The following is a 22,175-nucleotide window of genomic DNA, read 5'->3' on the forward strand; positions in this document are numbered from 1 at the left end:
TGCAAACCTTGATGCCACGATTCTATGAAAACTGCCTTCAGTTGGAGGTGATGTGCCAGCAGACCTTTCCTGAACAAAAAAAGACCTGCTCAGTTTTCTCCTTGCATTGGATTAAAAGGATTGCATCCAAGCCTGGTAGTGATGGGAGCTGGTTTGGTCTAGTGGTGAAGGTGATGGCCTAGGACCAATAAACTGTGAGTTCTAGTCCTGCTTTAAGCATGAAAGCCAACTGGGTGACTTTGGGCTAATCACCAGGTGACTGTGAGTTCTAGTCCTGCCTTAGGCATGAAAGCCGACTGGGTGACTTTGGGTTAATCACCAGGAGACTTGTGAGTTCTAGTCCTGCCTTAGGCGTGAAAGCCGACTGGGTAACTTTGGGTTAATCACCAGGAGACTTGAGAGTTCTTGTCCTGCCTTAGATATGAAAACCAGCTGGGTGACTTTGGGCTGATCACCAGGTGACTGTGAGTTCTAGTCCTGCCTTAGGCATGAAAGCCGACTGGGTGACTTTGGGTTAATCACCAGGAGACTTGAGAGTTCTTGTCCTGCCTTAGATATGAAAACCAGCTGGGTGACTTTGGGCTGATCACCAGGAGACTTGAGAGTTCTTGTCCTGCCTTAGATATGAAAACCAGCTGGGTGACTTTGGGCTGATCACCAGGTGACTGTGAGTTCTAGTCCTGCCTTAGGCATGAAAGCTGACTGGGTGACTTTGAGCTAATCACCAGGAGCTTGTGAGTTCTAGTATGACATTGGGAATGAAAGCAGCTGGGTGGCTTTGGGCCAAGCATTAGGAGACTAAGTTCTAGCCCCCCACTTAGGCATGAAAGCCGGCTAGGTGACTTTGGGACAATTAACCTTTGTCAGTCCAACTCACCTCACGGGGTTGTTCTGCTGGCAAAAAAAGAGGAGGAAGGAGTATGTACATTCACCACATTGAGTTACTTATAAAGTGATAAAAGGTGGGATAAAAAAATCAAATAAATAAATAAAATGAGCTCCACTAAAGGAGCCACACCCATATAGGTTTCTGCTCCACCCTGGAGGGAGGCCAATATGCCAGAGGTATAAAATTCAGGGACAAACCATTTTCACTTTTTAATAGGGTTCCTTCGGAGATGGAGGTTGGGAGGGAAGAGGCATTAAAGTTTTTCGGAGTATAAGACGCTCTGGACTTTAAGACACACCTACCATTTTTGGGGAGGAAAGCAAGAAAAAAAAAATCTGCCTCCCAGCAATTTGTCTCCTTGCAGCAAACAGCAAACAGCCTGTTTCAGTTTCAGTTTCAGCACAACCTGACCAGCACAAGGGAAAAAAATCTGCCTCCCAGCAATTTGCCTCCTTGCAGCAAACAGCAAACAGCCTGTTCAGTTTCATTTTCAGCACAGCCTGACCAGCACAAGGGAAAAAAAATCTGCCTCCCAGCAATTTGCCTCCTTGCAGCAAACAGCAAACAGCCTGTTTCAGTTTCAGTTTCATCACAGCCTCATTAGCACAAGGGAAAAAAAACTGCCTCCCAGCAATTTGTCTCCTTGCAGCAAACAGCAAACACCGGAGGCCTGCGCAGCAATAGGCAATGGCAATCCCTGCAGCCTAAAATAGTTGATGGTCGGGAGGCTGATCCCAACTGCTTGTGCTAATCAGGATGTGCTGAAGCTGAAACGGGCTGTTTGCTGCAAGGAGATAAATTGCAGGGAGGCAGAGGCCAAAGGGTGGGGGACGGCAGGTGGGCAGGGCTACATTTGGTGTATAGGGCCGGTATACAGGGCTGGTGAATGGCGCAGGCTGGTAAGCGCAGGCTGTATAGGGTGTATACAGGGCTGGTGAATGGCGCAGGCTGGTAAGGCCTGTTATTAAGAACAGCCTGTTATTAAGAACACAAAGCCTGCAATTACTGCAGGTTCGAGCCCGGCCCAAGGTTGACTCAGCCTTCCATCCTTTATAAGGTAGGTAAAATGAGGACCCAGATTGTTGGGGGGGCAATAAGTTGACTTTGTAAAAATATACAAATAGAATGAGACTATTGCCTTATACACTGTAAGCCGCCCTGAGTCTTCGGAGAAGGGCGGGGTATAAATGTAAACAAAAAAAAAAAATAAGATGCACCTACATTTTCACCCTCTTTTAGTGGTGGAAAAAGTGTGTCTTATACTCCGAAAAATATGGTAAGTGTTAGTGCCAGTGCCAACATTTAAAACACAAAAAGTTCTTAATGAGCAACAGAACGTACCGGCGTCGACAGCTTTCCGGGTAATCTTGGGGTACTTTTGGAACTTGACGTAGTAGTAGCTTTCGTATTCCATCAAAATGGTCTCCAGATCAACGTTGTCGCACACTTCAAAACGGCGCAACCCAAATTTTGTTTCTTGTTCCAGTGCGTTAGCAGCATCTACATACCTGGGAGTTAGAAAGTTTTCAGTTTATGACTGGGACTTGAGAATGGTAGTCATTTACGACATGAGTTTTATACAGGGGGAAGAAAAGGGAAAAGTATAAAAAACCAGAATCAGAATCGCAGTTCAGGAATCAACTATTTCTGCATTTATTTTTGTGTGTGTGTTAGATTTCAACTCCCTATCATGCTGAATCACGTTGGCTGGGGCTGATGGGATATATAGTAGGGAAGAAAGCTGAACATTATCAGAGACCCTATGAAATTCGCTTATGGCAACAATTACAGTTTTGCAATACCATATTTTTTCCGAAAATAAGATCTCCCTAAATAATGAGGTTGTCAGTTTTGGAAGGCAATTTTCTTTTTGCTTCTTAACTGCCACATATTTTAGCTGGGGAAATTGGGAGGGGGTTGTTGATGGAGCGGTAGAAAGTTAGTCATAACAACATTCCGTATTCGTCTGATGGAGACTGCCTGAAGATTGTATCCAATTGAGTGTGAAGAGTTGATTGGACAATGTGATGAACTTGTGTGTGTGCAGCAGGGCTGTGAACTGTCAACTGGGTGTGGAAAACCTGGAAGCTTTCAGTTTCGGGTTTTCCCAGCTGTGCCAACATGACATCTCTAATAAATTGGAACTTTGAGGAACCTCAAGCCTCAGAGCTTTATTTCGTTGGGGCTGTTCCTTGGAACCCTGACAGAGGTCGCGGCTAGGTGGCTCAGTGGCTAAGACACTGAGCTTGTCGATCAGAAAGATCGGCAGTTCGGTGGTTCGAATCCCTAGTATAGCTCTCCTGTATGAGCAGGGGATTGGACTAGATGACCCTCAAGGTCTGTTCCAACTCTGTCACTGTTGTTAATAAGCCCTCCTCCAAAAATATTTAACCGCATGTGCAGCTGGTCCACGCCATTTCCTCTGGTTAGGGTTGGTGAGACAAAGCTGGAAATCAGGTAAGATGGCAAGAGGAGCCCCGTCTTGCTCCATGTGCCCCAAAATAATAAGACCTCCCCAAAAATAAGGCCAAACGTGTATTTCAGGGTTCAAAAAAATATAAGACAGGGTCTTATTTTCGGGGAAACACAGTATGTATCTTATAAAGCCAATAAATGCTTACCCTTCATCAGTTAAATAACGTAAAATCAAAATAAGGAGATTTTTGCGCCGGGCTTCTGTTCGTACGTGTTCCTATGGAACAAAAAAAGAAAATAATCAAATACATAGCTCTGTAAAGCATTCATTGGTAACTGTAGATTGTAGGCTTTCTGGGAAAATCGGTCCATGTTTTAGTAGGTATTTTTTATTATATCATTGCTCTTGAGTTTTCATGTTTCAGGAATTTCTGAGCTATAATCAACATACTACATTTGGATCTATACTTGATGATCCTAGTGTCAGTCCTCTCCCCAATTGTCAACTTTAGATGATAAATACTCCTTGGGATTGATACATGTTGAATACATTTAATATATTTAAAGATGCTGGTGGTATGTTGAAGTCTTTAGTGCAGTTCCCATCCAGCTCAATTGGACATACATGCAAGGTCGCAAGTATAGACAAAGTCAGCTGAATCTCATCAAGTTGGACTCCAATAAATTGAAATTTATTTAACCAAATAAAAAAGTTGGGAGGGACCTAGGAGGTCGTCTAGTCCAACCCCCTGCTCAAGCAGGAAACCCTATACTATTTTAGACAAATGGCTATCCCAGGGGTCGGCAATTTTAAACACTCAAAGAGCCATTTGGAGCCATTTCCCACAGAAAAGAAAACACCGGGAGCCACAAAGGTCCTAACCGGAAATCCCCCGTTCAATTCTGGAGCTGACCGGAAGTCCGGTTTCCACACCATAGAATCTCCTTATAAGCATGGCGTCCTTTTTCATCTACCTGTCCTAACTGAAAGCCCTATCAATTGTGGAGCCGACCAGAAAACTTGCCCCTTGCCGTAGATTCTCCTCCCGATGCGCTGTGCTTTCCCCCCAACCAGAAAGTCCTCTCAAAATTGTAGTGCCGACTGGTGAGAGGGACCCGCAACAGGGGGATGAAAGAGCCACATGTGGCTCCAGAGCCACAGGTTGCTGACTCCTGAGCTATCCAGTCTCTTCTTTAAAGGCCTCCAGTATTCACAGCTTCTGAAGGCAAGTCTTTGCACTGTTTAATTGTTCTCCGTTAAGAAATTTCTCCTTAGTTCTAGGTTAGTGACGGCTAACCTTTTCAGCACCGAGTGCACATGCGCACAGCGGCCAGCTGCTCTTCCAGGTCCCTGTGCGCTCTTCGCAGCTAAAGAACCCGGAAAAGAGCAGCTGGCCGGTGCGCATGCATGCGCCGGAACCCGGAAGAGCAGCTGGTGACTGCGCGTGTGCCCACAGAGAGGGTTCTGTGTGCCACCTCTGGGATGAATGCCATAGGTTCGCCATCACAGTTCTAGGTTGCTTCTCTCCTTGATTAGTTTCCATTCATTGAGTCTTGTCTTGCCTGCTGGGGCTTTTGAAAATAAATTGACCCCCCCTCTTCTTTGTGGCAGCCCCTCAAATACTGGAACACCGGTATCTAAACTCTGATTAGAGAGCAGTATTCCAGCATTTGAAGGGCTGCCACAAAGATGATCGCTGAGTAGATAAGGGGGACATGATAATCAGATAATTTCTGATTAGATCTCACAGAAATGCAATTTTTGGGATAATCAGCATGGGGAAAGTAATATTTGTATTTACAATCATTGACAAGGAAAAGGTTACGAAGGAGTAAGCAAGCACACAAGGGGGAAATACACAATAGCACCACCTCGTTGCAAAAGATGCTCTCTGCTACTCAGGAGACAGGGGGGAAAACTTTTATTTATTTATTTGTCGAGTACGTATTAGATAATATATATGTATAAGCATGAATTGAATACATAAAATGAATACAATTAAAGGGAACATTAGGACAGGGACGGTAGATACGCTGGTGCTCTTATGCACGCCCCTTACAGACCTCTTAGGAATGGGGTGAGGTCAACAGTATCAATAATCTAAGGTTAAAATTTTAAAATTTGGAGGGTTTGGGGATGAAACCACAGTCAGGTAGTTGTTTTGGTCCGCCAGCAGTCTGCGGAGCTGGCAACGGAGTCGGACAGCGATGAGGCTGAGGAAGAACATGGGCCAGTCCTGGAGGCTGATGAGAGCTCTGCGTTGGAGGCAGATGTGGGGCCAGGACCATCGGGGAGTGATGTCGTGTCCCACTCCTCCTCTGACGGCCGGGTCTGGGAAATCTGTATCAAGCGTGGCCACGAAGCCTCTGCAGCTTTGCCAAATTCCTGTCAGAGTTCTCAGGGCAGGCAGGAATCCAAGGTGTGACTTCAGCAACCAGATGAGACTTTGCCTGACTCAAGGAATGCCAAAAAGCAGATCCTTTATATAGGCCATGGGGTGCGGCTTCATGACTCAGCACTTATCCAGGCCTGCCCCTCCCTTCCTTTTGTTGATGTCGCCTCTCCATTATCCAGAAGCGGGGATCTGCCCACCTTTCATCCTCCTGCTCAGCTGCTGGCAATTCTAGCTCGTGGCTGGCTTCGTGTTCACACGCTGTAGGAGGGAGGTTTGTTTGCTCAGTCTGTCCGGGCATGGTGCCAGGGCTGGGGGCTGGAGGCATGCCAGGCCATTCTTCTTCACTATCAGTCTCTGGCTCAGATAGCAGGAGATGGGAGGGGCCCGGCTGAGGAGAGGAGGGCGGGCGAGGCACAACAAGTGATGTGCGGACTCCGGAGCTTCCAGAGGTTGACAATAGTGAGGCAGAGGAACAGAAGGAGCCTGTTCTTAGTGCACGCATGAGAAGAGCTGCTAGAAGGCAAGAGCAGCTAAAGCAAAGAGGACGACTCAGGAGTAGGGCCAAGAGATGATTGGCCCCACCCAGAAGGCTTAAAATAGACCAGAAATGGCGTTTGGGCTCTTTGTCGGAAAAATAAGGAGTCTTGCTCCTTATCTTGCTGCATTTATTTCTTGTCGGCGTCTTCTGCTTTTGAACTTTTGCCAAGAAAGGCCTTTGGCAGTTTGCCTAATTAGACCAAGGTTGGTGATAAGACTGAAGAATTGTGTTATGAAGAATTTGCTTTGATTTAGCTTGGACTACACTGATAATGAGTTAATTCTCAGCTGTTCTAATAAAGTCTGTTTGTTTTTGAACTGATTGTGTCTACTACTACCTACTTGGGCCCTGGTCACAACAGTAGTGCATTCCAGGCATTGACCACTCTGTTGCTGAAGTCATATTTTCTGCGATTGAGTTTGGTGCGGTTCACCTTAAGCTTGTATCTATGGTGTGGTCGCATATTGTTGTAGTTGAAGCTGAAGTAGGACATTGTAACAGATGATTTTATGAGCTATGCTTAGGCCATACCGAAGGCGGCGTAGTTCTAAATTTTCTAAGCCCAGAATTTCAAGTCTGGTGGCATAAGGTATTCTGTTGCGAGCGGAGGAGATTAGGATCTTGCCAATTTCAGAGAGAAGCGGAAGCTTGCTGGATTGCTAATTAACTAAATAAGATAGCAGAGCTGAGCTGACTTATGGTTTAGCACCGTTCCAGAAAAGCCTGTGTTGTGAAGAAAAGCAGTTTAGGAAGAGCTAGCTTGTCCAAGCCATCTCTCTCTCCACCCCTGCAAGAGAGGAAATTCTGGGAAGTGCGAAAAGGGATAAGAAAATGCACAAAATACAGTGGTAGTCAACCTGGTCCCTACCGCCCACTAGTGGGAGTTCCAGCTTTCATGGTGGGCGGTAGGGGTTTTGTCCGATACTGAAGCACTTTCCTTTTTTTTAATTTAATTGACTTTTTTTAAAAAATTCATAGCATTATTTAAAAACATTTTCATTAGGTTTTCATAATTTATGCTTCTATGTATGCAAAGTATAAATAAAAAGACAGATTTAACTACAGTAAGTTGTTCTATAAAGATTTATTCTGCCAAACTTAGTGAAAGTCCGACATAAAGTATTTGGTAAGTAACTCTGCAACTCTGCTTTATAAATTTTATAAAGTAAAGTTACTTCCCTACTTTATAAATCACCATTACTGTGGAACCGGTGGGCGGTTAGAAAATTTTGCTACTAACAGAGATACATAGATGGTGAAGAAATGGAGGTAGTGACAGATTTTATTTTCCTGGGCTCCAAGATCACCGAAGATGCGAACTGCATCCAAGAAATTAAAAGACGCTTACTCCTGGGGAGGAAAGCTATAGCAAATCTAGACAGCGTACTAAAAAGCAGAGACATCACCCTGCCAACAAAAGTGCGTATAGTCAAAGCTATGATTTTCCCAGTTGCAATGTATGGCTGTGAAGGTTGGACCATAAGAAAGGCTGAGCGCCAAAGAATTGAGGCCTTTGAACTCTGGTGCTGGAGAAGACTCCTGCGAGTCCCTTGGACTGCAAGGCGAACAAACAAGTCAGTTCTAGAGGAGATCAACCCTGACTGCTCTTTAGAAGGTCAGATCCTGAAGATGAAACTGAAATACTTTGGCCACCTAATGAGAAAGAAGGACTCACTGGAGAAGAGCCTAATGCTGGGAAAGATTGAGGACAAAAGAAGAACGGGACGACAGAGAATGAGGTGGCTGGATGGAGTCACTGAAGCAGTTGGCGTGAGCTTAAATGGACTCCAGAGGATGGTAGAGGACAGGAAGGCCTGGAGGAATGTTGTCCATGGGGTCATGATGGGTCGGACACGACTTCACAACTAACAACAACAACCCCTGGTTTAGGCAATCAGGCAGAGGACATGAGAGAAAGGTGGATAAAAAGAGAAGAGGAAAGGCTGATATCTTGATATCAGCCTTTTTGAAAGACAATACGCAAGAAAGATACTTAAAGGAATGGAAAAAATGGATTGACTATATTCAATGTAGATATCAGACTAAGAGTTATCAGACTGTTTTTGAATGATTATGATGTATTATTTTTGATTGTTTTTGGGGGAAGTTAGGAATTGATGATTGTAGGGGTATAATTAAGTTGGGACGAAATTTTTTTAGCATATGTTTGTTTTACTTTTAACTGTACCTTGTGCCCGTTCGGGGAAGTCGGGGGAGGGGGGTTGTGAAGGGAGGAGAGGAGGGGGGGAAAGGGGGAAAAAATTTTGTCAAACTTTTTGAATAAAAAAAAAAAAAAAAGAGAAGAGGAAGACCGGCAGAAAGGAAGGATGGAAGTTATAGTGGTGATGGGGACACTGTTGGAAAACCTGAAGGACCAGTTGTCATGGAGAAAATCTATTTAGGGGATTGTTATGAGTGAGCATCAATCTGATGGCACATAATCCAATCAATCAATCAATCAATCAACAGAAATAAATATTCTGCCCTCTGCAGGCTCCTAAATCACAGCATTTATCCTAGGCAAGATAATCCATATATAAACTATTCACTTTCTTGAATCAACTTCCCTGATGTAATACGCAAGAATTTCTTAGGAACTGGAGCACCACCTAGTGGCTCTAAGTGGAAAAGCTCACTTTTATTTCAACGCCTTTTAGAAAATTGTTTTAATACGAGGAAAGTTTATTTATTTATTTATTTATTTATTTATTATTCGTATTTTTATACCGCCCTTCTCCGAAGACTCAGGGCGGTGTACAGCAGAAATAAAACATAAATATCAAAAAACTTTAAAATACAATAAACGATTAAAAATCTAATTCAATAAGCTGAAGAATTTAAAACTATCTAAGTAAAAATAGTAAAATAAAATTAATTCCCTAAAAATCCCATTAAAACATTCAATTTAAAACTGTATCATTAGGCCAGCCCTGCTTGGTGAAAAAAGAAGGTTTTGAGCTCGCGCTTAAAGGTCCGAAGATCAGGGAGAAGTCGTAGCCCCACGGGTAGTTCATTCCACAGGGCCGGAGCTCCCACAGAGAATGCTCTCCCCCTGGGGGTCACCAGGCGACATTGTCTGGCCGACGACTCCCTGAGGAGGCCCTCTCTGTGGGAGCGCACAGGTCGATGGGAGGTTACTGACGGCAGTAGGCAGTCCTGTAAGTATCCCAGTCCCATGCCATGGAGCGCTTTAAAGGTGATCACCAGAACCTTGAATTGCACCTGGAAGACCACCGGCAACCAATGCAGCCTGCGCAGGAGAGGTGTTACATGGGAGCTACGAGAAGCTCCCTCTATTCCCCGCGCGGCCGCATTTTGTACCAGTTGGAGCCTCCTGGTGCTCTTCAAGGGGAGCCCCATGTAAGAGCATTGCAGTAATCCAGACGGGAAGTAACGAAGGCATGAGTGACTGTACATAACGAGTCCCGATCCAGGAAAGGGCTCAATTGGTGAATCAGGCGAACCTGATAAAAAGCTCCCCTGGTGACGGCCATCAAATGATTTTCTAGAGACAGCCGCGCATCCAAGAGACCGCCTAAATTGCGCACCAATTCCCTGGGGGCCAACGATTCGCCCCCCACAGTCAAAGATGGAGTTAATTGACTGTGCCGAGACGCCGGTATGCACAGCCACTCTGCCTTGGATGGGTTGAGTCGAAGTCTGTTCGTCCCCATCCAGACCCGAACGGCCTCAAGGCACCGGGTCATCACATCAACGGCTTCGTTGGGGTGGTTCGGGGTGGAAATGTACAGCTGAGTATCGTCAACGTACAGTTGACAACTCACCCCGAAACCACGGATGATCTCCCCCAGCGGCTTCATATAGATGTTGAAAGTTGGAAGAAAGATGTCAACCCAGGGGTGAAATGCTCCCAGTTCGGACTGGATCACCCGATCTGCTAGCAATGGCAGCAGGCGATTCGGAGAACCTGTAGAAAAAATCCCTGCCTCCACACACCCCCATGCCCAGCTGAGCCGCACGATCATCAGAGGGTGTTTTTTTTTAACTTTAAAAAGCATTTTTTTCTTTGGCAGGAAAAAATGCTTTTAAAAGTAAAAAAAAAAAGCCTCCGACGATCGCACGGCTCAGCTGGGAACATCAGAGCCTTTTAAAAGCTTTTTTTCTACCTCTTCGGCTGAAGAGGTTATAGAAAAAATTCTTTTAAAAGTAAAAAAAAAAAAAGTTGGCCACGCCCACCCAGTCACATTACCCTCCCCCAAGCCACGCCCACAAAACCGGTAGTAAGAAATTTTCCATTTTCACCACGGGGTCAACCGGCAGCAAGGTGGATGAATTCAATTGCAGCAGCAATGGGTGCATCATTGGAAGATCAGAAGGGCCAAGTTGGGGACAGAGCTATCCACGTCGACTTGATGGCACATCAATCTGGACACCATTTATTTATTTATTTATTTATTATTTAAACTTATATACCGCCCTATCTCCCAAAGGACTCAGGGCGGTTTACAGGCATATAAAAACATCAATATACAAATTAAAATAATCATTAAAAGACTTATTCTAATGCCAATAATTAATAATACCAATTATTAAAAATAGAAATATAAATATTAAAATCAATTTAAAACCCCTCTAAATTTAAAAATCTAAGCCAGTCCTGCACAGATGAATAAATGAGTCTTGAGCTCGCGACGGAAGGTTCGAAGATCTGGAAGTTGACGGAGTCCTGGGGGGAGTTCGTTCCAGAGGGTGGGAGCCCCCACAGAGAAGGCCCTTCCCCTGGGCGTCGCCAGACGACACTGCCTAGCTGACGGCACCCTGAGGAGTCCCTCTCTGTGAGAGCGCACGGGTCGGTGAGAGGTATCTGGTCGCAGTAGGCGGTCCCGTAGATAACCCGGCCCTATGAGTTAACAACCATAATTTCTGAGTTTAGTCTCAGCAGCCAAGGGCTAGAAGGGAGGAAAGGGAGGGAAAGTTAGTCCTACAGATAGTCCTCGAGTTACGAGCACAACTGAGCCCAACGTTTATGTTGCTAAGTGAAACATTTGTTAGAATAGAATAGAATAGAATATTTTTATTTATAGACCGCCCTTCTCCCGAAGGACTCAGGGCGGTGTACAGCCAGGAAATAAAATACAGAAAGAAAACAACAATACAGAACTAAAAACAACCCTTAAAAAACCTATTCGATATGGCTACTTATAGATAAAATATTACCCTCTAAAATTTACAAAAAATTTAAAACCCATAAAATCAATTTGATAATTTAAAATTTAAGCGAGTCCAGCAAGACGAAATAAGTAGGTTTTAAGTTCGCGGCGGAAGGTCCTAAGGTCAGGTATTTGTCGGAGTCCAGGGGGAAGCTCGTTCCATAGGGTAGGAGCCCCCACAGAGAAGGCCCTCCCCCTGGGGGCCGCCAGCCGGCATTGCTTGGCTGACGGCACCCTGAGGAGCCCCTCTCTGTGAGAACGCACCGGTCGTTGGGAGATAGACGTTGGCAGTAGACGTGTCGTGTCCCACTCCTCCACTGACGGCTGGGTCCGGGAAATCCGAATCAGGCTTGCCTCTGCAGCTCTGCCCAAAGTCCTAGCAAAGTCCACAGAGCAGGCAGGAGACCAGTAAGTGACTTCAGCAAGATAAGTTTGACTTTTGCCTGACTCAGAGACTGCCAGAAAGTAGCTCCTTTATATAGGCCATGGGGTGTGGCTCCATGACTCAGCACTCATTAAGGCCTGCCCCTCCCTTCCCTCTGTTGCCTCCGCCTCTCCAATCTTCTGATGCGAGGTCACCCAATCAGCTGTTCTTGGGAGTAAACCTCCTCAGGCTCACCTGCTGTGGAGGAGGGGAGGTCTAGCTGCTCCGTTTGCCTGGGCATGGAGTCAGGGCTGGGGCAGGGAGATGCTCCTTCTTCTGCAGTTTGTGGGGGCATGGAGCCAGGACTTGGGCCGCAAGGCATACATTCCTCAGTGTTGGGGAGCAGGTAAGAAGGCCCCGGCTGCTCTGAGGGCGGGCAAGACACAACAAGACGGTCCCGAAGTGTTAAGTGAGTTTGCCCCATTTTACGACTTTCCTTGCCACCGTTAAGTGACTCATTACATCTGTTACGTTAGTAACAAGGTTGTTGAGTGAATCTGGATTCCCCATTCACTTTGCTCTTCAGGTGGTCACAAAAGGGGGGGGGTGTCACATGACTCCAGGACACGACAACTGTCATAAATGCGAACCCCTTGCCAAGCATTGAATTTTGATCCCGTGACCGTGGGGATGCTGCAACGGCCGTAAGTGTGAAAAATGGTCGAAAGTCACTTTTTTTCAGCATCGTCATAACTTTGAACGGTCACTAAGTGAACTGTTGTAAGTCGAGGGCAATCTGCATTTTAATGAGCTCTCTCTCTCTCAAGGATCATGGGGACTTCGTTAAATAAGGTAAGGAGGAAAATGAAGCTAAACCTTGAAAATTCACAAGATTTTCTGAATCAAGATCATTATTTTCTGGATCATGCAAAATTTTGGGGGCCACATCGCAACTGTCTCTTTAATAATAATAATAATAATAATAATAATAATAATAATAATAATAATAATAATAATAATAATAATAATAATAATAATAATAATAATAATAATAATATTTTTTTACTTTTTTTTTTTTACTTGTTATTTTAGTTTGTATTTATATGTATTTTTAAGTGCCTGTGAACCGCCCTGAGTCCCTAGGGAGATAGGGCGGTATATAAATGTGAAAAAATAAATAAATAAATAAAATAATATTTTATTTTATTTTTATTTTATTTTTTTAAATATACTTTATTGAACTTTTTTACATTAAAAGCATAAAAAAAAGGAAAAAGAAAAGCTTATATCATTTAACAGCTATTTGTGGTGTTTTTCATCTGACAATAATCCGTGCAATAATGACAAACATTAAATTCTACATATTTGTATTCTTATTTTATCTATTGATTATGCTTAGTAACTAAAAATTCCTATCTCCTTTCCATCCATCCATACCACCGTTCCCATATACCATAAAATACTGATGTCTCTTTACCCTTCAGACTCAGAGTTAGTTTGTCCATTTCAGCGCAATTCATAATCTTTTGTATAATAAGTCTCTCTGAGGGCACACATGGCTGTTTCCAGCATTGAACAAAGGCCATCCTAGCAGCAGTTAATATATGTAGTATTAAATATTTTATACTCTTCAAGTATTTTTTCTTAAAAATCCCCAATAAAAAAAGTTCGGGTTCTAGATCCAATTGTTCATTCGTAATTTCTTGTAGCCACTTTTTAATTTTTAACCAATATTTACGTGATTTTAATTTGTATACCGCCCTTCTCCCGAAGGACTCAGGGCGGTGAACAACCAAATAAAATACAAACACAAACACATACAATATTAAGAACAACCCTTAAAAAACTTATTCAATTGGCCAAAGAAATTTAAAATACAAATTACACCCTATAAAATTAAAAACCCATTAAATTAAATTAAAATTTTAACAATCAAGCCAGTCCAGCCATGCGAAATAAATAGGTTTTAAGTTCGCGGCGAAAGGTCCTAAGGTCAGGTAATTGTCGAAGTCTTCCTTGCCAGTTTTGAACCTGTATGCCATCCCTATCTATCTTTACACCACATAATTTCCTCTGTGTAGTACGACGATGCTGAGGTAGTTTGCAAACTGCAACCTAATTTGAGAATTTAGGAAGCCATTTTGCAGATAATTCAAATAGTCCTTGACAGCATATGGGCACATGCTACAAATCGGAAGTGTCAGTTTTCAGTGAAACATAACAGAATGTGGTCACATGATCGCAGGGGGCTACAAATAGTCATAAATGTGGCAATATTGCTCAGTGCCTGGAGTTCAGTCATGTGACTGCAGAGGGTGCCTGTTGGAACTTTGAATCTGGGTTAGGTCTCCTTTTCAGGTTGGTTGCAACTTTGAACCGTTGTTAAGTGACCGGTTAAAACTACCTGACCTATATAGTATACGCTATCCAAAACATGTTAACGAACGAGTAAGCTGTGCGTTATCCTTAGTGAAGTGTGCAAACCGGGGCTTGCATTTTCTGCATCGGATACATCTTTTTCCATCCATCCTGGCCACTTTTTACTGGGCCAGAATTGAGAATGCTTTAACAAACTGCATCCCTATTTGGTTTGGTGGCAGTAGAGTCTCAGATAGAAAGTCCCTACAGAGAGTGGTAAAGACAGTGGAGAAGATTATAGGAAACTTGCTTCCCATTATTTATTTATTTATTTTATTTTATTTATTTATTTTATTTATTAAATTTTTATACCGCCCTTCTCCCGAAGGACTCAGGGCGGTTTACAGCCATGATAAAAAACAACAGCAATATACACATAAAACCATAATTAAAAAACTTATTATAAAAATGGCCGAATTAAAACATTTAGAATAAAACCCCAAATTTTAAAATGTTAAAACACTAAACTAATTAAAATCCCATTAAAATCCTATGCCAGTCCTGCGCGAACAAACAAATAGGTCTTCAGCTCTCGGCGGAAAGTCCGAAGGTCCGGCAGTTGCCGAAGTCTGGGGGGAAGTTCGTTCCAAAGGGTGGGAGCCCCCACAGAGAAGGCCCTCCCCCTGGGGGCTGCCAGCCAAGATTGCTTGGCGGACGGCACCCTAAGGAGTCCCTCTCTGTGCGAGCGTACAGGTCGGTGGGAGACATTCGGTAACAGCAGGCGGTCCCGTAAGTACCCTGGCCCTAAGCCATTAAGGTTGCTGCTTATAAGCGCTATGTGCTTATAAGCAGCATCCATACACCCACTTCACGGTTTGTTTCTGTTGTCCCCCCTCTGGAAGGTGGTTTCGAAGTATTTCTAGCAGGACTTCCACATTCTGTAATAGCTTTGTTCCCTAGGCCATCTGTCTGGTAAACTCACAAGATTCAGTTTCTCTCACCATGTACATGGATACATCCGAACTAGACTTGTTATTTCTCTGGGTCTTATAATATATATGGGTATACTACGTAGAGGCCAGCTTTTAGAAATGCAGATTAGGTAATCCATTACTTCCTGCAGCAAGGCCTGAACCAGTGATGGCTAATCTTTTTGCCGTCACATGCCAGGAGGGGGGGGGCAGGGGGTGAGGGATTGCATGCATGCGTGCCCATACCCATAATTCTTTGTGCCCTGCCCCCGTGCATGCGTGTGCGACCCGCTCTCCCTGCTCCTGGCACACAATGGCCCAGTAAGCCCATTTTTCTCTCTCACCTGGCTCCAGAGCCTTTCTAGGAGCCTGGGGAGGGCGCAAAAATGGCCTTCCTCCCCCTCCAGAAGTCCTCTGGAGGCCAAAAACAGCTCACCTGCCAACTTCCAGTGGGACTGCAAGACTCGTTTTTTGCTGTCCCCAGCTTCCAGGGCTTCTCTTAGGAGTCTGGGGAAGGTGAGAACGGTCTTCCCGCACCCCCTCCGGAGGTCCTCCGGAAGCTGAAAACAGACCAGAAGTAGGGAAACGGGCTGTTTTCTGCCTCCGGAGGACCTCCAGGGTGGGGTGGGAAAGGCTGTTTTCACCCCCACCCCCAGACTCCTAGAGAGGCTCTGGAGCTAGGTGAGAGAGAAAAACGGGCCTTCCCCACCCCCCACCCCGAGGCCCTCTGGAGGCAGGAAACAGCCTGTTTCCCTACTTCTAGTTGGCCCAGAAGGCCCAAAAATCAGCGGAACAAAGGAAGCGTTAGCCCTCAGCCACAATAGGAATTGCCCAACAAACCCCTTCACTGCATCAACCTCCAAACTTCAACCAAACGTAGCTCAGACAACCTACAGAGACAGCTAGGACCCCTACAACAGCCAACAGAATACATGTTCTTGCACAGGAACAGGAAGCTCAAGTGCGAAGCCCAAGAGAAAGTATAAAAACCCCTCACTCTCAACTCCATGTGGTCAGCTGCACCAGGACCAGGTGCTTGGTGGTTCTGCTTCATCGTTAAACCATCTTTCCAATCGGCCTCCATGTTTCCAGTGTCTTCCTCCCAGCTTGGAACGGAACCAGATGGATATTTCTCCCGACAGTCTATTAACTCCTTTTGAAAACGACAGACATCCATACTAGCAGGAGTCAGGGAATGGATTTATTGGAAAATGAATACCACAACTGCAAGATCATTTGCAATATCACTTGTTCAGCAGTCAGGTTCAAATTGGAAGGAGTTTAGCAGAGTACATGAGAAGGGCCTGCTGGGTATTTCTGTTCCTTCTGTTTTAATTGGCTTCCCTCTTGGTTCTGCTACATCCATCAGAATTTTTCCCTAAATTTTAAGCCCCAATATTCTATAAACATATTGTTTATATTCTCAGTCCAAACAAACATATCACCTACATCTGCATCCGAGAGTGAAGTATGCCAACAACAAACGTCCGTGTGGATTTGTACATTCTACATAATTTGTCCCAAGGACAAGATTAATTCTTTATAAAGGGGAAAAAAACCACCAGAATTAATATGAGCCTTTGAGCTGCTAAAAATAAACGGTAACTATAGAAGCCCTGGGTCTTGTACATGCGTAAAAGAACCGAAACACTTAAAAGCACGAAACTTTACTTAAAATTCAGTTTAGGTTTATAGTGATTTACACTTGCTCCTCTAATTGCTGTGTAGCATGCCACCATCTTTACAGCTATTGGTATTTCGATAGAGGTTTAAGTGTTTAAAGTTTAATCAGCTCCCAGTCCTAGAACAGGAAAAAAAAAATGGGTGTAATTAAAATTTCAATTACTGTAAGGGATTTTTGGTCCATCCGATTAATAAAAGCGTAAAGCACTTAAACAGGAGCTGGTTTTAAATGCTAAACGCGCTTTCCTAATTAGCTTGAATGCTTACAGAGCGCACATTATTCATTTCTTAAAATGCCACACATTGTTTTCCTTTGCAGCTGCCAGTCGAATGAATTAGGGTGCAATCAAGATTTTAGCAATACAATCAAAAATATTTCTTCCAGGCTCTCTCTTTTTTTTCTTCCCCCTTTTAAATGGTGCTGAGGTTGTTCTTCCAATTTTAATAGCCCGGGCCTAGTTTGTTCAGCATTTATCATGGACATTCTGGTGCCTCTTTTCCATCTTCAAGACGGCACATGAGTCCTTTTAAAAAATCGATTAGTGGGCTTAGACGAACATATATAAATGAAAATAAAGTGTGTTCGATGCATGTGCATCAAACCCTTCGGTAGAACGTTATGACAGTATTCTCTAAAAGCCGCCTTCCCTACTTCAGATGGTAACAGAATAACAGAATTGGAAGGGGCCTTGGAGGTCTTCTAGTCCAACCCCCTGCTCAAGCAGGAAACCCTATACCCGTGATGGCGAACTTGTGGCACGCGGAGCCAGATTATTGCCCTAGCTCAGCTCCAGTGCATGCGTGCACCTGCCAGCTGATTTTTGGCTGGCCCCGTCCATGCCATCCCTCCCCTCCCAAGAGACTCCATACGGCCCATTTTGGATGCCAGGTAAGTACAGGGATCCCGCAGAGGCTCTGGGAGGGTGTTTTCGGCCTCCGGAGGGCCTCTGGGGGGTGAGGGAGACCATTTTCACCCTCCCCAGGCTCCAAGAAAGGCTCTGGAGCCTGGGGAGGGCGAAAAACAGGCCTACCGCACCCACTGGCGGGGAAAGTGCAGGGCTGGTGGTCACGCACGCATGCATGGGCGGGGGCGCGCGCAGGAGGGCATTGAATCAGGGGTGAAATGCTCCCAGTTCAGACCGGATTGTCCGATCCGGTAGCGATGTCGGCAGGTGGTTCGGAGAACCGGTAAGCAAAAATCCTTGCACCCCCGCCCTGCCCAGCTGAGCTGCGGGATCATCAGAGGTTGTTTTTTTTTTACTTTTAAAAGCATTTTTTCTTCAGCTGAAAAAAATGCTTTTAAAAGTTAAAAAAAAATAGCCTCTGATGATCGCGCGGCTCAGCTGGGATCGTCAGAGCCTTTTAAAAGCATTTTTTTTCTACAATCTCTTCGGCCGAAGAGGTTGTAGAAAAAAATGCTTTTAAAAGTTTTTTTTTAAAGTTGGCCACGCCCACCCAGTCACATTACCACCCTCCCACCAAGCCACGCGCACAGAACCGGTAGTAACAAATTTTACATTTCACCACTGCATTGAATTATGGGTACGGGCACGCACGCACGTGACCCGCCAGCACTCCTCCCGCTTTTGGCACGCGATGGCAAAAAGGTTAGCCATCACTGCCCGATACCATTTCAGACAAATGGGTGTTCAATCTCTTCGTAATGATGACAGCGCTCGTCATTCTGTAGCTAGCCAGTTGGCCAGGGTGGAGGCTGATGGGATATGTAATTGGCACATCTGAGGGGCTTCGAATTAGGAAAGGAAGACACACCCAGTTTAGACACAGCACAGGGGAGAAGTATCAAGTACTGACTGCGTGCATTTTTCTTTATTTTTCTTCAACCAATACTCAACTTAGGACCACAATGGAGCCCCAATTTCCTGCTGCTAAGTGAGATGTTTCTTAAGTGAATTTTGCCCCATTTTACGACTTTTCTTGGTATTAAGTCAATCACTGCAGTTGTTAAGTTAGCAGTATTTGTTAAAGAACGGTTGCTGGAATTGGGGATGTCTACTCTGATGAAAAGAAGGACTAGGGGAGACATGATAGCAGTCTTCCAATATCTCAGGGGTTGCCACAAAGAAGAGGGAGTCAAGCTATTCTCCAAAGCACCTGAGGGCAGGACAAGAAGCAATGGGTGGAAATGAATCAAGGAAAGAAGCAACTTAGAACTAAAGTGGAATTTCCTGACAGTTAGAACAATCAATAAGTGGAACAACTTGCCTGCAGAAGTTGTGAATGCTCCAACACTGGAAGTTTTTAAGAAGAGATTGGATAACCATTTGTCTGAAGTGGTTTTAGGGTTTCCTGCCTGGGCAGGGGGTTGGACTAAAAGACCTCCAAGGTCCCTTCCAACTCTGTGATTCTATTCCAGTGTTGTGAACCTTTTTAGCACCGAGTGCTGAAACGGGTGGGCATACACATGCGCACCGGCCACCTGGTCTTCCGGTTTCTGGCGTGCATGAGGACCAGCTGGCCGGTGTGCATGTGCACACTGGAAACCGGAAGAGCAGCCACCCGGTGTGCATGCACGTGTCAGGTAGATGACCTTCTGGTTTCCAGTGTGCATGGGGGGGGGGGATCTGGTTTTTGGTGCGCATGCACGTGCGAAGACCAGCTGGCCGGTGCGCGTGGACACTGGAAGATTATGCGTGCACCAGGTGACTGCTCTTCCAGTTTCCAGCACTCCCACGCACGTGAAGACCAGCTGGCTGGTGCACCAGAACCTGGAAGAGCAACAGGCAACGGCTCGCATGCCCGGAGAATTGGCTTTGCATGCCACTTCCAGCACATGTGCCATAGGTTATCTTATCTATCCTATCCTATCCTATCCTATCTCCTATATCCTATCCTATATTTTATTTATTTTATTTTATTTATTTATGTTGTCACACAGTATATATAAGCATAAGCATGAAATAACTATACAATATATAAGCATATATATAAGCATAAGTATGTAATAATTATATTAATTGGATATAACGAAAGGAAACATTAGGACAGGAACGGTAGGCATGCTTGTGCTCTTATGCACGCCCCTTACAGACCTCTTAGGAATGGGGTGAGGTCAATAGTAGACAGTTTTTGGTTGAAGCTTTGGGGATTTTGGGAGTCAGGTAGTGCGTTCCAGGCATTAACAACTCTGTTACTGAAGTCATATTTTCTGCAATCAAGATTGGAGCGGTTCACATTAAGCTTAAATCTATTGTGTGCTCTTGTATTGTTGCAATTGAAGCTGAAGTAGTCTTCGACAGGAAGGACATTGTAATAGATGATTCTATGAGTTAAACTCAGGTCACGTCGAAGGCGGCGGAGTTCTAAGTTTTCTAAACCCAAGATTTCAAGTCTGGTGGCATAAGGTATTTTGTTGTATTCAGAGGAGTGGAGAACTCTTCTTGTAAAATATTTCTGGACACGTTCAATTGTATTAATGTCTGAAATGTGGTATGGGTTCCAGACAGGCAAGCTGTATTCAAGAATTGGTCTAGCAATTCTTTTTTCCAATGTGTAAGACAGAGTATTTGCTGGTTGAGATTTGGAGTTGCCAAGTTTTTGACCATTCCGACACAAAGTCCAGGTCTTTTTGAAAGGTAGCTGTATTGTTGGTAGTGTTATATAGTTTGACATCGTCAGCAAAGAGAACACAGTTATTTACAATATGGTCACCGAGATCATTAATATATAACATGAAGAGTGTTGGTCCAAGAATGCTGAACACTAAATACAAGCTCGATGGTCATTAACTTACAGATGACCCCCACCCTGTTAAAGACCTTGGAGTTTTCATATCAAATGATCTAAGTGCCAAAGCTCACTGCAACTACATTGCAAAAAAGGCTTTAAGAGTTGTAAACCTAATCTTGCGTAGCTTCTTCTCCAGAAACACCACACTACTAACCAGAGCATATAAAACATTTGCTAGACCAATTCTTGAATTCAGCTCGCCTGTCTGGAACCCATACATTTCAGACATTAATACAATTGAACGTGTCCAGAAATATTTTACAAGAAGAGTTCTCCACTCCTCTGAATACAACAAAATACCTTATGCCACCAGACTTGAAATCCTGGGTTTAGAAAAGTTAGAACTCCGCCAACTTCGACATGACCTGAATTTAACTCATAGAATCATCTATTACAATGTCCTCCTGTTGAAGACTACTTCAGCTTCAATTGCAACAATACAAGAGCACACAATAGATTTAAACTTAATGTTAACCGCTCCAATCTTGATTGCAGAAAATATAACTTCAGTAACAGAGTTGTTAATACTCGGAATAAACTACTTGACTCTGTGGTCTCTTCCCAAAATCCCCAAAGCTTTAACCAAAAATATCTACTATTGACCTCACCCCATTCCTAAGAGGTCTGTAAGGGGCGTGCATGAGCACAAAGGTGCCTACCATTCCTGTCCTAATATTCCCTTTCATTATATCCAATTAATATAGTTATTACATACTTATGCTCATATATATGCTTATATATCATATAGTTATTTTCATGCTTATGCTTATATATACTGTTGTGACAAATAAAAAAAACTTTTAAGACTTGTGGACTTCAACTCCCAGAATTCCTCAGCTAGCTTTTGCTGGCTGAGGAATTCTGGGAGTTGAAGTCCACAAGTCTTAAAGTTGCCAAGTTTGGACACCGCCTCCCTTAAGGTCAAGATTAACCGCAAGCATCCATTCTCCCCCTCCCCATGGCGCTAAAACGCATGCGCGGCCCGGGCGCGCCTCTTTCCTACCGCGCGTGCGCCACGAGCCCCGCCCTTCGCCTCACGGTTACCATAGTTACGGGGCAAACAAGAACGGATTCTCGTTTCACTCACTTCTTCTTTGGCCTGGTGCGTCGTCCTCAACGACTGATACGTCAGTTCCATTTCGAGAATGCGACTGAAGGAAAAGAAGAAGAAGAAAAAAACGACAACCCGACCCGAGACGACTCCGCGTTGCTATTCCGTTAAGGGCTTTTTTTTTTTTTTTTTAAAGCTCCATCGCTTTCTTCCCTCGGCGGCGCTTTTCATCTGAGAAAGAAGGCGGACCAATCAATGTGCCCCAATAGCCAATACTGACAGGCGAGGGGTGGGATTAAAAGCGAGCCGGCGACGCCAAGGAAAAGCCGCCAATCGATTAGAATGTAAAAGGAGCGGGAGGCGGGGGGTTATTTGGAAGGTGGCCAATCACGACGGGGCGGGAGGAATTAGCCAATGACGGCACTGCAAAAAGGGTTGGCCGACTCGCCTGTCGCCTCTTGTGGCTGCCAATGGACCGGAAGCTGGTGACGTAATAGGGATGGCCTGAATTGAGTTGGGCGGGGAGCGTATTTGATTGACAGGGACCGTTCGGTTGAGTTCAGATGCTGGAATGCGGGTTGATTGCTTT

The 22,175-nt window shown here is 44.5% G+C and overlaps 1 protein-coding gene across 3 annotated transcripts in view; it reads right to left on the reverse strand.

Moving 5' to 3' along the window:
* Nucleotides 1–21,910, reverse strand: part of KATNAL2 (katanin catalytic subunit A1 like 2) — a 56,825-nt gene extending 34,915 nt beyond the window's left edge. For 2 of the 3 annotated variants that reach the window (XM_058171065.1, XM_058171064.1), the window contains exons 1-3: nucleotides 21,623–21,910; nucleotides 3,511–3,581; nucleotides 2,231–2,397 (exon numbers count right to left, since the gene is read on the reverse strand). In XM_058171065.1, coding sequence (XP_058027048.1) covers nucleotides 2,231–2,397; nucleotides 3,511–3,581; nucleotides 21,623–21,673 — 289 coding nt within the window. In that variant the 5' untranslated portion in view covers nucleotides 21,674–21,910. Of the gene's footprint in view, nucleotides 1–2,230; nucleotides 2,398–3,510; nucleotides 3,582–16,773; nucleotides 16,904–21,622 lie in introns of all 3 variants that reach the window. The other variant, XM_058171066.1, reaches the window with a different exon arrangement.
* Nucleotides 21,911–22,175: the final 265 nt, after the last annotated feature.

The sequence above is a fragment of the Ahaetulla prasina genome, chromosome 2, assembly GCF_028640845.1.
Source record: "Ahaetulla prasina isolate Xishuangbanna chromosome 2, ASM2864084v1, whole genome shotgun sequence".
Lineage (NCBI taxonomy): Eukaryota > Metazoa > Chordata > Lepidosauria > Squamata > Colubridae > Ahaetulla > Ahaetulla prasina.